This window comes from Procambarus clarkii, chromosome 79 (assembly GCF_040958095.1).
Source record: "Procambarus clarkii isolate CNS0578487 chromosome 79, FALCON_Pclarkii_2.0, whole genome shotgun sequence".
Classification (NCBI taxonomy): Eukaryota; Metazoa; Arthropoda; class Malacostraca; order Decapoda; family Cambaridae; genus Procambarus; species Procambarus clarkii.
This window is the reverse complement of record NC_091228.1, coordinates 18,003,387-18,018,354: the sequence shown is the minus strand read 5'-3', so window position 1 is coordinate 18,018,354 and position 14,968 is coordinate 18,003,387. Positions and strand designations below refer to the sequence as shown.

The 14,968-nt window shown below is 40.4% G+C and overlaps 1 protein-coding gene across 1 annotated transcript; it reads left to right on the top strand.

Annotated features, from left to right (window-relative positions):
* The first annotated feature begins 12,354 nt into the window (after positions 1-12,354).
* LOC138357596 (uncharacterized) lies at positions 12,355-14,364 on the top strand. The gene is made up of 2 exons (XM_069314564.1): positions 12,355-13,240; positions 13,452-14,364. Exons 1-2 carry the CDS (start codon positions 12,385-12,387, stop codon positions 13,460-13,462), a joined length of 867 nt encoding a protein of 288 aa, XP_069170665.1. The 5' UTR covers positions 12,355-12,384; the 3' UTR covers positions 13,463-14,364.
* The last annotated feature ends 604 nt before the right edge of the window (positions 14,365-14,968 follow it).

Genomic DNA, 14,968 nt, shown 5'->3' with positions numbered 1-14,968 from the left:
GCTGCGGGGCATCCGGAAAGGCAACCAACCTCGCACGTTGCTGCAACTTAAACCTCGCATGCAACGCTAAAGCTGCCTGCACCCAAATATCAGTCTCAGGGGACTGGGTGAATGGAGTACAAGCAAAGAACACCATTCGCAGGACTCTGGGTCAGAGGTGTCACTGACCCCAACAGGCAGCAAGGCAGAGGCAGACGGTGAGTGTCACCATGAGACAAGCAGACAGAGCAACCTTCAAACTCGCACAAGGCAAGGTGGGACTGACTCCTAAGGGAAGCCCAGGTGAGGTACTGCTAACCGGTTATCCCAGAGCTACCAAGCAAACAAGAAAAAGCTGAATCCCTGCTACGTGTGCAAGCATGGGGACCTAGTGGAGGGCCACCAAAATCCTACAAGTGGTCATACTGCCACACCAGGCACACCCCCACCAGACAAATCAAAACAAAAACAAAAGAAAAACCCTGCAAAAGCACAACGTTTCCAGGTGAACAGAACTGGTCGCTATGCATATGTCAGACAGCTGCACAGTTCCTTGCGCCCCAGCCAACGACAAAACTACCTCCTATCCAAGGGAAAACAGGAGTAAGAACCTCCCCAACTGAACCCCCAAGGGCAGGAAATCACCGAGCAGCGACAGAACCACACGGAGTAGCTGCTCCTGAATGGCTCATGGAAGATAACCCTGAGGCCACAAAGGCAGTACTTACAGGGCACCTAGGGAAGGTAGCTCTAGGTGCATGCAGTCCCAGTACTCTTGTGTTACATCTGGCTCACACACCACCAAGCAGAGCAACAATACTGCACTGCAGCATTGCACAAAGAGTGGAGCCAGAGCGATCGACCGTCACCAACACAACAGCCTCTTGAACTGAGGAGAGTTGCCGGCGTGGAGGTCTGGGACCCTCCTGTACCCTTCCCGGGAAGGGGAGGATTGCGCAGACGGATGCACGGCGGTTGTGGTGACGTCATGTTTGTTTCCTTGTTTTTGATTGGGGGAGTTCTGTTTGCTAGTTCGGCTTTCGGTTTGCACTTTCTGACCAGCAGTAGTTTGTTTTGAAATTCCTAACTTTCTGGGTGCTTGACCTGGTAGATGGCAGACAAAGACTGCTTCCAATTGCACGGTGGTGTCTTTAGCCCATTGCTCCTTGTGCCTCTCTTGAGGGAGCCAGGTCCCCGGTAGGCTTATTACTCCTTCGATTGACTGTTGCCACGGTCTAATATATACACATCAGCCCGGTATAGCTCTGGGAGAGCTCTGTGGAGAGCCAAGAGGCTCTCTCCACAGAAAAATATATATAAATTCAGGAAAATTTGGCTTATTAGGCAACTTGGCCTATTAGGTACAAAATCATATATTGTTATGTATATAATTTTTGAATTCTATATGAAGTACTGTAATCATATTAGTGCACTATAATCTTTAAATTTTAACAAATTTGGGTTCACAACATTCAATTCCTGTTCTTACTGTAGAAATTCACATTAATGCATATTTGATATCAAATAAAATAACTCAATGGTATGATATCCTATAAAAGAAAGAGAAGTGGCCTTTTAGGAATTGTCTTGTGTTTATTGAGCAGTGGTACTTTGAAGTGATAAAAGTGCCCTAGCACAATCCTAAACAGATTAACACAAATTTAAATAATTTTTTCATAAATAGCAATGGTTATTTGTTAAAGGTGTGCCTGAGAGAAATCTATGAATGCATTGCAGCACCGTAACATTGCACAACATTATGTCAAGCTGCCTGGATAATGAAATAAAAATTTTACTAAATTGAATTTGAATTTTATTTAGCGTTCACTGTGGAGTAAGGAGACCAAGTTAAAATGTAATAATATTTCATTGTGTTGGGGGACAGGAAGCCAGGTTATACATACAGTACAGTACTTGTTAGACTTATACCAAGCAACCCCCTTCCCTCCCAAGATTGAATTACTGACCCCACCCAGGATGCAACCCAACAACAAGCTGACTGACTCCTGGGTACCTATTTACTGCTAGGTGGACAGGAGCATGAGGTGAAAGGAAACACTCAAAATCATTTTTAGATTTTAGATCACTCAAAATCATTTTCAAAATCAAAATCAAAATCACAAGCCACCCAGGATTCAAACCCGGATTTCTCGATTGTGAATCAAGAACTTATAACTGTCAAGTACAGAGCAGCCAACACTGAATGAATACATTACACCAGTGTTCATTTTATAAATAGTAGACAATATCCCAACACCTACACCAATGTTTGAAGAATGAGAGGAGAATAAAATATGGGATATGCCCATTATGTAAAGAAAAGCTTTGACAAATTACCGTAAGCAAAAGCTCTAAGGAGCTGTGGATTGAATTCAATCCAATGTTCTAATGCAACTGGCTGATGAAATGTTTCTCACTGAAACTCCTATTCAGAAATGTGGTTTTGTTTTCCAGAAAGTTTTCCCAACAGCTGTTCATCACACACAACATAACCACAACATTTTTTAACCCTTAACCAGTACCCAGTAGCATGAGCAGTCTCATCCTTCTGCACCCATTAGCAGGAGCAATGTTCCTTCCCCAGTACATACTAGCAAAAGTAGTGTAACTTTCTTGGTACCCACTAGCAAGAGCAGTCTCAATTATTCTGTATTCACCACCAGGAGTAGTGTTACTTTCCCAATACCTACTAGCAAGAGAAGTGTTACTTCCCATGTATACACAAGCATGAACAGTGTTACATATATATAACCCACTAGAAGGAGCAGTGTTACATACCCAGTACCCACTAGAAGAAGTGTTACTTCCCCAGCACCTTTATTTATTTATTTATTTAATTTATGCCAGTAATTATGCCAATTATAATTATGTAATTGTAATGTAATGTAATTATGCCAGTATAATTTATTTATTTAATTTAATTTATTTTTCTGACCAGGGGGAGAAAGATACTGGCAGTATGGGGCGTTAAAGTTTATTGAGGATTAAATTCTGCAGAACATGTAAATATATAAAGTTCAAATATAAAGTAAGTAATTATATAAAGTCTATATTAAACACGGTTTATATTATAGACTTATAACAAGTTGATATTATATTAAACTTAATATTGAACATGTAAATATATAAAGTAAATATATAACGTTTATATCAAAATATATAAAGTAAATATATAAAGTAAGAATTAACAGTAACAATTCCAAGTCCGAGGACTAGATTTAACTTAAGGTACACCCATAGTAAGTATGAGACCTTAGCCTATAGTGACATGGAAACTAATTCTGCAGAAACCTAAAGGTTAACTGGTACTAGAATTAAGGCCGAGTGCAAATGTGTAGTAATTATATAACACTAGGATATAACAGGCAGGACACAAAGAATAACTAATAAGTGAGAGACCACATAACACGTAATGTACCCGGCCAAGAGGCCGTAAAAGACCTAATGGATAAGGAGAAGGGGGTGTGACTACAAGTAGGGCTTACTAGCACCTAGACTGGGCAAAGTATTAGCTGCGGACAGCGGGACACTTGGGGACCGGCGCTGCACCCCCCTTCCCACATGCAGTGGGGAGACAATCGGGACAACTGTGCAAAGCATAACGGGGGTACAAAAGCAGCCGCTTGCAAAGGGTGGGAGGGTGGGGTTTTGCGAGGGCAGCGGCGAGGGCGGGCGGAGTGAGGCAGAGCCCCATTGTGCGCCCGTATTTATACGGCCCCAAACTGCCCGCGCAACGCCGCGGGACGCGCTGCGCAATTGTTTCTTTCTCCCCCGCCAGAAAAATCCCCGCTTGTGAAGCAGTGACCATTAATTTATACCATTTAATTTATTTATTTAATTTATGCCAATGCCAGTACTTAAAATAACTCTTTCAGTGCCTGAGCCTAACCTAACTTAATCTAACTTTGTCTAAGGTGCTGTCTCTGCCTTACCATTTACCTGATGTTCTCCTATTCATATAATTTCCTAAATAATCCATCAAGTCTCCATGCACTTATGCAAGCATCTACCTCAGTTTCATTGTAAAATTTTACTCTTAAATCTAATCTTACCCTATTCCATTTATATTTTAATTTTACTTGTATTGATCTATGTCATTTATTGAAATCAATTATTGATCTCATTTTTGTTCTTTTAATTAAGTTCATATTAATTATAAGTTAAAACTAAGCTTAATAAAATTATCATTTGTCAATTATCAATTTGACAATTATCATTTGTCAAATTTCTTTATATATTCATCTTGACAGTCTCTACTGATTTTTTGTTCTCTCCGCCAAACTTGTGTATCCTCCATGGCTATCTAGTGACCTTAATTCTACCTCTAATTGTTTCAATTCCTTGTTTGCTTGCATTTATTGTTGTGTCTTGCCATAATTATTCTCTAATTTAGCAGACTCAATACTTTGTAAGCTCTTATTGTATTGTTATATTATTATATTGTGTTTTGCTATAATTACATCCTATTTTACAGCAGATTTGTTTTTCATCTGTTCATGTAATTGCTTATCTTATTGTATTGTGACATTCTTTTCTATATTGATATATATTCTCTGTCTATTGTTACTTACAGTGTACCTGAGAGTACCTGTAAGCAACCTACCTCATTTTTCATTTTTGCTCAATTTTTTTGGTATTGCTTAGTCTTGTTTATATTTTTGTTTTGTATATCTATATCTTGTGTTTTGTATAGTCCATGTTTATATGTTTTTTTCTTTAATCTCATTCATTACCTAGGTTTCCTAGCCTAGCCATACTCCCTTACTCCATTGTACCCCTGTAAGCCCCTTTTGTGTTTGTTTGGTACAGTATTGTGTACATTTATTTCTTTTTGTTTTTCTTGTTTTTCCGGCAATCAGCTTTTTTTATGCAGTCAAGTATAGACCCAGAACTTAACCTCTTATCCACTATCTATGACAATAATCACTTTAATGATCTAAATTGCAGATATTTTGCAGCACATGATGTAAACAATGTATTAACTCATAGTCACAATATCTCTGTAATCAATTTGAACGTTAGATCCCTAGGCAAACACTTCGATGATGTTAGTGCCTTGATTGAAGCTATTGACAACAATTTCTCTTTTATTATACTTACTGAAACATGGTTGAAAGATGATACTACTCAACTCTTTAACATGCCTAACTACTCAGCAATCCACAACTGTCGTCAACTTCAGAGAGGTGGTGGCACTGCTCTTTACTACCACCAAGAACTAACATGCTTAAAAGAAATTAGAACTAGAGACTGCTATGGGGAGTATATCTTCGCCAGCTTCAGAGTCAAGGGTGCCGAGTCTATCCTGTCTGTGGGTGCAGTTTATAGAATTCCTAACACTGATGTGTCCGAATTCAACTCAAACCTTAGAAATCTAATACTTGATAACAGACTGAACAAGAACCACCTAATTATCGCAGGGGACTTTAATATTGACCTCTGCGAGCCAGAACACCCTACTGCTGTTAACTTCCTCAACTGTATGAATTCCTGCTTCCTCATACCCGTAATCACTAGACCTACTAGAATCACTGATAGCACTGCCACGACTCTTGATCACATCTGGACAAATATAACCTCTCCGCTTACTTCAGGTATAATCACCGATAGCACTACAGACCATTACCCCACATTTCTCTTAACTAACATTAGCAAACAACCTCTTGAGTCAAGAGAGATACGTTTTAGACTACACAATGAAACTGCTATAGACAATTTTATAACTGCTACTGATAATGTCAACTGGGAGTCCGAGTTAGGTAACATAGAGGACATCAACCTAGCAGTTCAATCTTTTCTTCAAATAACTCTTAGCCTTTATAATACCCACTGTCCTATGCTTACAAAACAAGTCACAACCAAAAGGCTTAACAATCCCTGGCTTACAAAGGGAATACTTAAATCTATTAATAAAAAACATGACCTTGAGAAAAAGTATAGGTTAGGGATTGTCTCCAAAGAATTCTCAAAGAATTACTCATTATTGCTATCTAAGATAATTAGACGAGCCAAAACTAAATACTACGAAGATAAATTTACCCAAATAAAGAGCAACATTAAACAAACATGGAGAACAATTTCACAAATATTGGGATCAAAAAAGTCTTTAAATAACAAACCGACTCTCCTGTCTAATAACGATGGTCAGCTTTCAGCCTCTGATTCTGCTATTGAGTTCAATAGGTTCTTCTCTTCCATTGGTTCATCCCTTGCTAATGATATTCCATCTTCCAGTACTGACATTAAGGACTATCTTACAGGGAACTATCCCCAGTCTCTGTACCTAAAGCCTATTAATTCCATTGACGTCAATGAGATAATCCTTTCCCTTAAAACCAAGTCTGGTGCCCTTGAGGAGATACCAACTTTAATCTACAAAAAAGCCTCCAGATCTTTAGCCCCTGCTATTGCTTTGCTCTTCAACAAGTCACTTGAACTCCAAACCTTTCCAGATATTCTAAAAAAAGCGAGAGTAACGCCTGTCCACAAATGTGGTGATCTCACAGATGTTAACAACTACAGACCTATATCAATCCTGCCAAACTTGTCAAAAATTTTTGAAAAACTAATCTATAAGCAGCTTTACTCATATCTAGCCAAACTCAATATACTTAGCCCTTGCCAATATGGCTTCAGGCCCAAAAAAAGCACTAACGATGCACTTATTAGTATGCTTAACTCGATTCATACAGCTCTTGATAAAAATGAGTTCCCTGTTGGGTTATTTGTGGACCTGCGTAAAGCTTTCGATACTGTCAACCACCAAAACCTTCTTCTTAAATTACATCATTATGGTGTCAGAGGACACTCCCTACAATACCTCAAATCCTACCTTACTGACAGGCTCCAATGTGTTTCTGTGAATAATACAATTTCGCCCACCCTACCCATCAACATTGGTGTTCCCCAGGGCAGCATACTTGGCCCTCTCCTCTTTCTCATCTACATTAATGACCTTCCAAATGCCTCCCAACACCTCAAACCAATCCTATTTGCTGACGACACAACCTTCATTTACTCCAGTCCTGATCCCCTTGCTCTAAATGCCACAGTAAATACTGAGCTAAATAAAGTCCATCTGTGGCTAACTGCCAACAAACTCACCCTTAACATTGACAAAACTTTCTATATTCTGTTTGGCAATAAATCCTCTAATCAAATAAATCTCAAAATAAACAATACCCAAATTTGTAACAAATTAGATGGCAAATTCCTTGGCATTCTCATTGACCACAAGCTGAATTTCCAGGGACACATTCTAAACATATCAAAAAAAGTTTCAAAAACTGTGGGCATTCTTTCTAAGATCAGATATTATGTACCACGCCCTGCCCTGGTGACACTCTATTACTCCCTTATCTATCCATATCTCAACTATGGTATTTGTGCTTGGGGCTCTACTACCCAAAATCACCTACGTCCTCTAATTACTCAACACAAAGCTGCTATTAGGACAATATCCAATTCTGGCCCCAGACATCACTCGGTACCCCTATTCAAATCCCTGAATATGTTAGACATTAAGTCACTGCACATTCTCTCATGTGTACTATACATATACAAAACGCTAAATTGTAATGCCAATCCTGATCTCAAAAGCTTCATAGAAGGTTGTAAAAGAACCCATGAGCACCACACCAGAAATAAATACAGTTTTGATATTCCTAGAGTACGACTTAATCAAACCAGAAATGCTCTACAAATCAAGGGGCCCAGGATGTGGAATGACCTTCCCAACCATGTTAAAGACAGTACCTCTCTCAACCAGTTTAAAACGAAGCTATACCTAATAAATTCCCTGTAACCTACCTTACCTCTCTATTGTCAACCCATGTATGTTTTTTTTTTTTTTTTTTTTTGTTTTACAAATCAACGCTGTTTTAATGTAATTGTCTGTAATAATTTGTAATTGTATTTGTGCTGTTTTTTCAACAATGTTCCCCCCTCTTTTACCTCTATTTTTATTTGTACTCAACGCATTTTTTTCTTTTTACCCATTAGTTTTAAGCTTTAGTCAGTAGTGTTTTTTCCTGCCCGAAACGCTTTGCGTAATAGTGGCTTTAGGCATTGTATGTACTAGCTCCTATCTATAAAGCCAACAAACTTTGTAAAATCTCTTTATGTATGTACCTTTGCCTAAATAAAAATTATTATTATTATTATTATTATTAAATATGACCAAAAAAATAAGTAAGTATAAGTATCTTACTTTTTCGGTCATATTTAATAATATATGTTTACAAGAAAGACTGTTACTAAAATATACTAATATATATATATATATATATATATATATATATATATATATATATATATATATATATATATATTCTTTTCACTGTTGATGGTAATTGAAAAATCAATTCTCCAAAATTCATTTTTATTTCTAGTGTGACGTGACACTAGAACGCATTTCGTAATAACTTATTACATTTTCAAAGACTTTTAGTTTACACACACACACAACTATTACCTGCAAACACTAAACAGAGTTCTTACTTATGCTATGATTTAATCAGCTTTCATTTTTCATTTTATACCCGCATTTTGGGTGAGGTGATATGGTACAACAGTTTTGGATGAGGTTATCTTGAGATGATTTCGGGGCTTTTTTAGTGTCCCCGCGGCCCGGTCCTCGACCAGGCCTCCACCCCCAGGAAGCAGCCCGTGACAGCTGACTAACTCCCAGGTACCTATTTACTGCTAGGTAACAGGGGCATTCAGGGTGAAAGAAACTTTGCCCATTTGTTTCTGCCTCGTGCGGGAATCGAACCCGCGCCACAGAATTACGAGTCCTGCTCGCTATCCACCAGGCTACGAGGCCCCAGGCCTACGAGGTGAACAAAACTTTCAACACAGGATAGAACACGAAACAATGGGTATTGAAGGTAAGAATGAAAGTAATTGCAGAGGGCCTATTGGCCCATATTTCTTGATGCTTCTATATTGGAGCGGAGTCTTGAATTGTGGGTAGAATATAGTTGTGAATATACACAACTATATTCTACCCACTTCAAGACTCCGCTCCAATACAGAAGCATCAAGAAATATGGGCCAATAGGCCCTCTGCAATTACTTCCATTCTTACCTTCAATACCCATTGTTTCGTGTTCTATCCTGTGTTGAAAGTTTTGTTCACCTCATCCAAAACTGTTGTAACATATCACCTCACCCAAAATGCGGGTATAAAATGAAAAATGAAAGCTGTTTAAATCATAGCATAAGTAAGAACTCTGTTTAGTGTTTGCAGGTAATAGTTGTGTGTGTGTAAACTAAAAGTCTTTGAAAATGTAATAAGTTATTACGAAATGCGTTCTAGTGTCGCGTCACACTAGAAATAAAAATGAATTTTGGAGAATTGATTTTTCAATTACCATCAACAGTGAAAAGAAACATAAGAAAGATCGAGAAAATTCGTGTTAGAATTATTAATCTTACTTTTTCGGTCATATTTAATAATATATGTCTACAGGAAAGACTGCTACCAATATATATATATATATATATATATATATATATATATATATATATATATATTGTGACGATAATCTCCTTCAAGAGATTGAGCCTGCTCTTCCCTCCAAAATTACGTCTTCACAATTATATAAAAAGACTATGGAAGAAATGTCCAACAACGACAACAACAACACCAGCACCAGCAAGGCTTGCCAGGGTGAGCAGAAACGTATGCAACCAGCCACCTGTTCGAACTCCAACCACCAAACTACCCGTTGATCGCTACGGCTCCGCTGATTGGTCGCTGGTCTGGCTGCACCTGCACTCGCCCCCAATACTACCTGATGTCTGGGGTCGCCCCAACATCAGTCCTCAGAATGTTCCGTGCTTTCGTAGCCAGCACTCCTCCCAGCTAGACTCTAGCGTGTACTGAGAGAGGTGGTGGCTTTAAGCCAATATTCCAGCACCTCCCACTTAACTTTTGTGTTGCACTTCTTGTTATTTTGCCTTAACGTAACTTTTCATTGTGTTATTTAAGTATTCTTATTATTTTGATTCATTGATTTTATTATACATATTTGTTTGTGCATTATTTTCATGTTTTGATTTATTTAACGTAATTAAAATTTCATTGTTAAAGTTTTACTTGTGTTTTGTGTGTCTTCTCCTTACCTTACCACAGACGAAGTTCCAGTTTTTCTATTTTTTTTTATAACTATGTGACGAGGCCATACCCCTAGCCTTAAACAGCCGAACACCAACGCGTTACCGTCACAAGTTATATGGGGGCCTGTCCGGGATCTTCACTCAGGTACTGGTGCCAAGTGGTAATTTATGGTAAGCGTATTTAACTCTGTTAACGTAGCTTTACTATTTTTCATTCAATTTCATTTTTTATAAGGTGCGGTGTATTGTGCATTACGAGAGTAACATATAGTGAAGGTGAGACAACTTTGGATTACGTGGTGACTGTAGGCCGCAGTCATACTCTTAATTGGTCATCTCTCCCTCCTTGTTATTACTCGTATTTACCATCTATGTCCCTTGAATATTTCTCATTCTGACAGATCATCATATTGGTACCCTGGTACTGTGGTCTGCCCCGGGTCAAGAGTACCCAATCTTCTGCAATCTGACTGTAGGAGGACAAAGAGGGCCATAGTTCCTCTAGCTCGAACTTTAGTTGCTGAATTGGGACCTCAGCAGCAGTTCTCGTCACAAGTTGACACCTCGCACCCCTACACGTCAGTCAGAGATGATGATACATACAACGGTAGGGAATTAGCTTATTTTTTCAGAGCACAAAAGTTCGCTAATTCTGTAAGTATCATATTAAATTCAGTGGGAAAAACTTGCTTTATGTCCTTTAGAGACTTGGCAAGGTATGCCTACATCCTTGGACTACCAATTTTACTTTTGAAGCATTTAACTGTTTCATTTGTTTTCGAAACTTTGTTTCATTTGTTAGTAGGATTTTCTTGCCCTTATTCTCTTACATGAGTACCGGGTACAAGATTTCCTGCGCCCTTGATTTAATGTAATCATTTAATATCTTTCACTTAACGTTAATTGTTAAAGATCACACAGGATAGGTACCAGTTGCCACGTTGTCCTGTTTCTGACATTTCATTATTGAACATTCGTGTACCTTTATTTGCTAATTTCACCATGTTTCGTCTCCAAACTTTCCGTGCAAATCCAGCAGGTGAAATAGGGACTTTAAGTCGTGCCAAGAGGACTGAATTACAAACTCTTGCACATGAGTATCAACTAGAAGTTCCCTACCAAGCCAACAAAAATGACCTACACAACCTGTTGCTGGATTACTATTTAGAGCAAGGTAAGATAGACTCTGACACTCATGAAACTTACTATATTGCAGATAAAACTGATTTGGCAACGCTGAAACTCAAACTAGAGCTGGCCAAGATTGAACGTGAGCAGCAAAGGGAAGCCCTCGAACAACAAGAACGAGCTGCTGCCATACGAAGAGAAGAACAAGAACGCGAGGCTGCCTTGAGGAGAGAAGAACACGAACGTGGACTCGCCCTCCACGAACGTGAGGTCGCCTTGCTCCATGAACGTGAGAGAGTACAGCTTGAAACAAAACAACGCGAGTTGGAAATACAACGCGAACATGACAAGCAACAAGCAACTCTAGCTCTAGAGTGTCGTCAACGTGAAATCGCCTTGGAAACTTCCCACTTCACTCAACGCCAGCAAGCTACTGCCAATCTTCCCGTCAGTTTTAATATATCACATGCAAGTAAGTTAATGCCATCCTTTGTAGAAGCAGAAGTTGATGTTTTTTTCACCACCTTTGAAACCCTTGCTAATCAACTCAGTTGGCCTGTCAACCAATGGGCCACACTTCTCAGAGTCCATCTTACAGGTAGAGCTGCAGTCACACTCAGTACTTTGGCGTCTGAGAATGACTACTACACTCTGAAACAAGCAGTGTTGGACGCCTACCTCCTCTCTACTGAAAGTTATAGAAGGAAATTCCGTGACCACCTGAAGGCAAGTACCACTACCTTCCTCGAGTTTGCTAACACGAAACGGAGGTATTTCATGAAATGGCTGGAAGCAGCACATGTCTCTACTTTTACAGAACTCGTCAACCTGATGCTTGTTGAAGAATTCTTGAGACGTGTGCCGCCTCCTGTCCGCCTCTACTTAGCAGATAAAGAAGAAACCGACTACCTGAAGTGTGCTAAGTCGGCTGACACTTACAGCCTCATCCACCGGCTGACACCCGAACCATCCTCCAGTAAGAAGTCGTGGTACAGTTACGAGAAGGTGAGCCCCGATCAAGCTACTTCACAACTGTACTGCAAGTATTGTAGACTCTATGGACATACCATAGACAAGTGTGGTAAGTCTCAATACAAGGGAACCACTGACCAACAACGACCCAAACCAACTCCTCCTAAGTCCGGTAAGCCTGTGATGAATGTTGGTGTTGATGTTAATGATCTTTCTCTTTTCAGTAACCACCTGTATACTGGAACTGTCTCTGCCAACGGTTCAAATCCGGAGGGACGTTTCAAATTGAAGATCTTGAGGGACACAGCGGCTATACAATCGATCATCTTGAAGTCGGCTGTGCCCAACATAGTCTACACCGGGGAAACAGTCTTCATCACTGACCTCACTGCTACCACTCCATACCCTCTCGCCAGAGTCCACCTGAATTGTCCCTACGTGAACGGGGAAGTCCAAGTCGCCGTCAGGGAAAAGCCTTTTCCCATGCCTGGAGTGCAACTTCTCCTAGGCAACGACTTGGCAGAAGACCTGCAACCGACCAACCTGATCGTCATGGACAAACCCCAGGTGTGTAACTCTGTGCCAATAAATCCTATTCTCGAGTATGTTCCAGCAGAGGTTCAAGAGAGTGATGAAGTTTCTCCTCCGGTTCTCGTGACCACCCGTGCACAAGCCGCACGTCCACAGCCAGCTGACTCTACTGCTACCGCTGTCCCTCAAGACCCTCAGAAACTACCCCCGCATCTGACCAAGTTGGAGTTCCGTAAGTTGCAGAGGGAAGATCTTACTTTAACACCATTGTTTTTCCAGGCTGAGACTCAACCCGACAGTATTCCTGGGTTCTTCCTAGAGAACGACTTGCTCTACCGCAGATATAGACCCAGTAAACTGAAGGAGGAGGACGATTGGGCCAACACCGAACAACTTGTGATTCCCACCAGCCTGCGGCCCACTATTCTACACCTGGCCCACGGAGCATTCTCCCACTACGGCTTCAACAAGACTTACCATGGGATTCGTCAAGACTACTACTGGCCAGGTATGGTAAACAACGTCAAACAGTACGTAAAACAGTGTCATACATGTCAGATGGCAGGCAAACCGAACGTCTCCATTCCCAGAGCACCACTGATTCCCATACAGGTGCCTGCGGAACCTTTCCACAGACTCATAATAGACTGTGTTGGTCCTTTACCTCGGACCAGTTCAGGTAACGCCTACATCCTAACCATCCTGTGTCCTACCACCAGATTTCCCATAGCAGTTCCAGTGAAGAACATCACGGCTGCTACGGTTATCAAACATCTATTGAAGATCTTCACTCAATACGGATTTCCCAGGGAGATTCAAAGTGACTGTGGCACCAACTTCACCAGTGATCTCTTCAAAAGGACACTGGAGGAGTTCAACATCAAACAGATAAGCCCTACATCCTCCATGTCGACGCCAATGGTACCGACGATGGTGGTGTCGTGATGCAGCAACGAGGCGAGAAGAATACACCTGTCAGCGACTACTGCTACAAGGAACGACGGAACAATTGGCAAGGAGCTACTCTTCCTCATCCTGAAGCTTCAGCACTTCACTCCACACCTGAAAAGTGCTCGGTCCACCATCAATACGGACCACACCACCCTACACCTCCTGCAGCACGCCCACTTCTCATCTCAACGTCTTCTACTATGGGCTTGCTAACTGCAGAAATTCAACCTGGAGACACGCTATACCAAGAGTCTGACAACATCTTAGCCCATGATCTCTCCAGAGTTTATGAAGTAGAAGCAACTCCATCCATTACTCCACCACATAACGACGTACTTCTTCCAGAACCGCAGGCTTCGGGGGAGAGTTGTGACGATAATCTCCTTCAAGAGATTGAGCCTGCTCTTCCCTCCAAAATTACGTCTTCACAATTATATAAAAAGACTATGGAAGAAATGTCCAACAACGACAACAACAACACCAGCACCAGCAAGGCTTGCCAGGGTGAGCAGAAACGTATGCAACCAGCCACCTGTTCGAACTCCAACCACCAAACTACCCGTTGATCGCTACGGCTCCGCTGATTGGTCGCCGGTCTGGCTGCACCTGCACTCGCCCCCAATACTACCTGATGTCTGGGGTCGCCCCAACATCAGTCCTCAGAATGTTCCGTGCTTTCGTAGCCAGCACTCCTCCCAGCTAGACTCTAGCGTGTACTGAGAGAGGTGGTGGCTTTAAGCCAATATTCCAGCACCTCCCACTTAACTTTTGTGTTGCACTTCTTGTTATTTTGCCTTAACGTAACTTTTCATTGTGTTATTTAAGTATTCTTATTATTTTGATTCATTGATTTTATTATACATATTTGTTTGTGCATTATTTTCATGTTTTGATTTATTTAACGTAATTAAAATTTCATTGTTAAAGTTTTACTTGTGTTTTGTGTGTCTTCTCCTTACCTTACCACAGACGAAGTTCCAGTTTTTCTATTTTTTTTTATAACTATGTGACGAGGCCATACCCCTAGCCTTAAACAGCCGAACACCAACGCGTTACCGTCACAATATATACACACATACATACTAGTATGTATATATATATATACATACTAGAAGGTACATTGGGTTTGTGAGGGATACATATCATGGTATTTACTTTCTTGTAAAGCCACTAGTACGCGCAGCATTTCGGGCAGGTCCTTAATCTAACAGATAATTTTAAGTAGATAATCTAGCAAAATTTATAAAATGTCAACAGGTACATTGCAAGAAAAAAATGAGAGATT

Coding starts and splice junctions, on each gene's coding strand:
- LOC138357596 (XM_069314564.1), top strand. CDS start 12,385: ATGAATGTTGGTGTTGATGTTAATGATCTTTCTCTTTTCAGTAACCAC.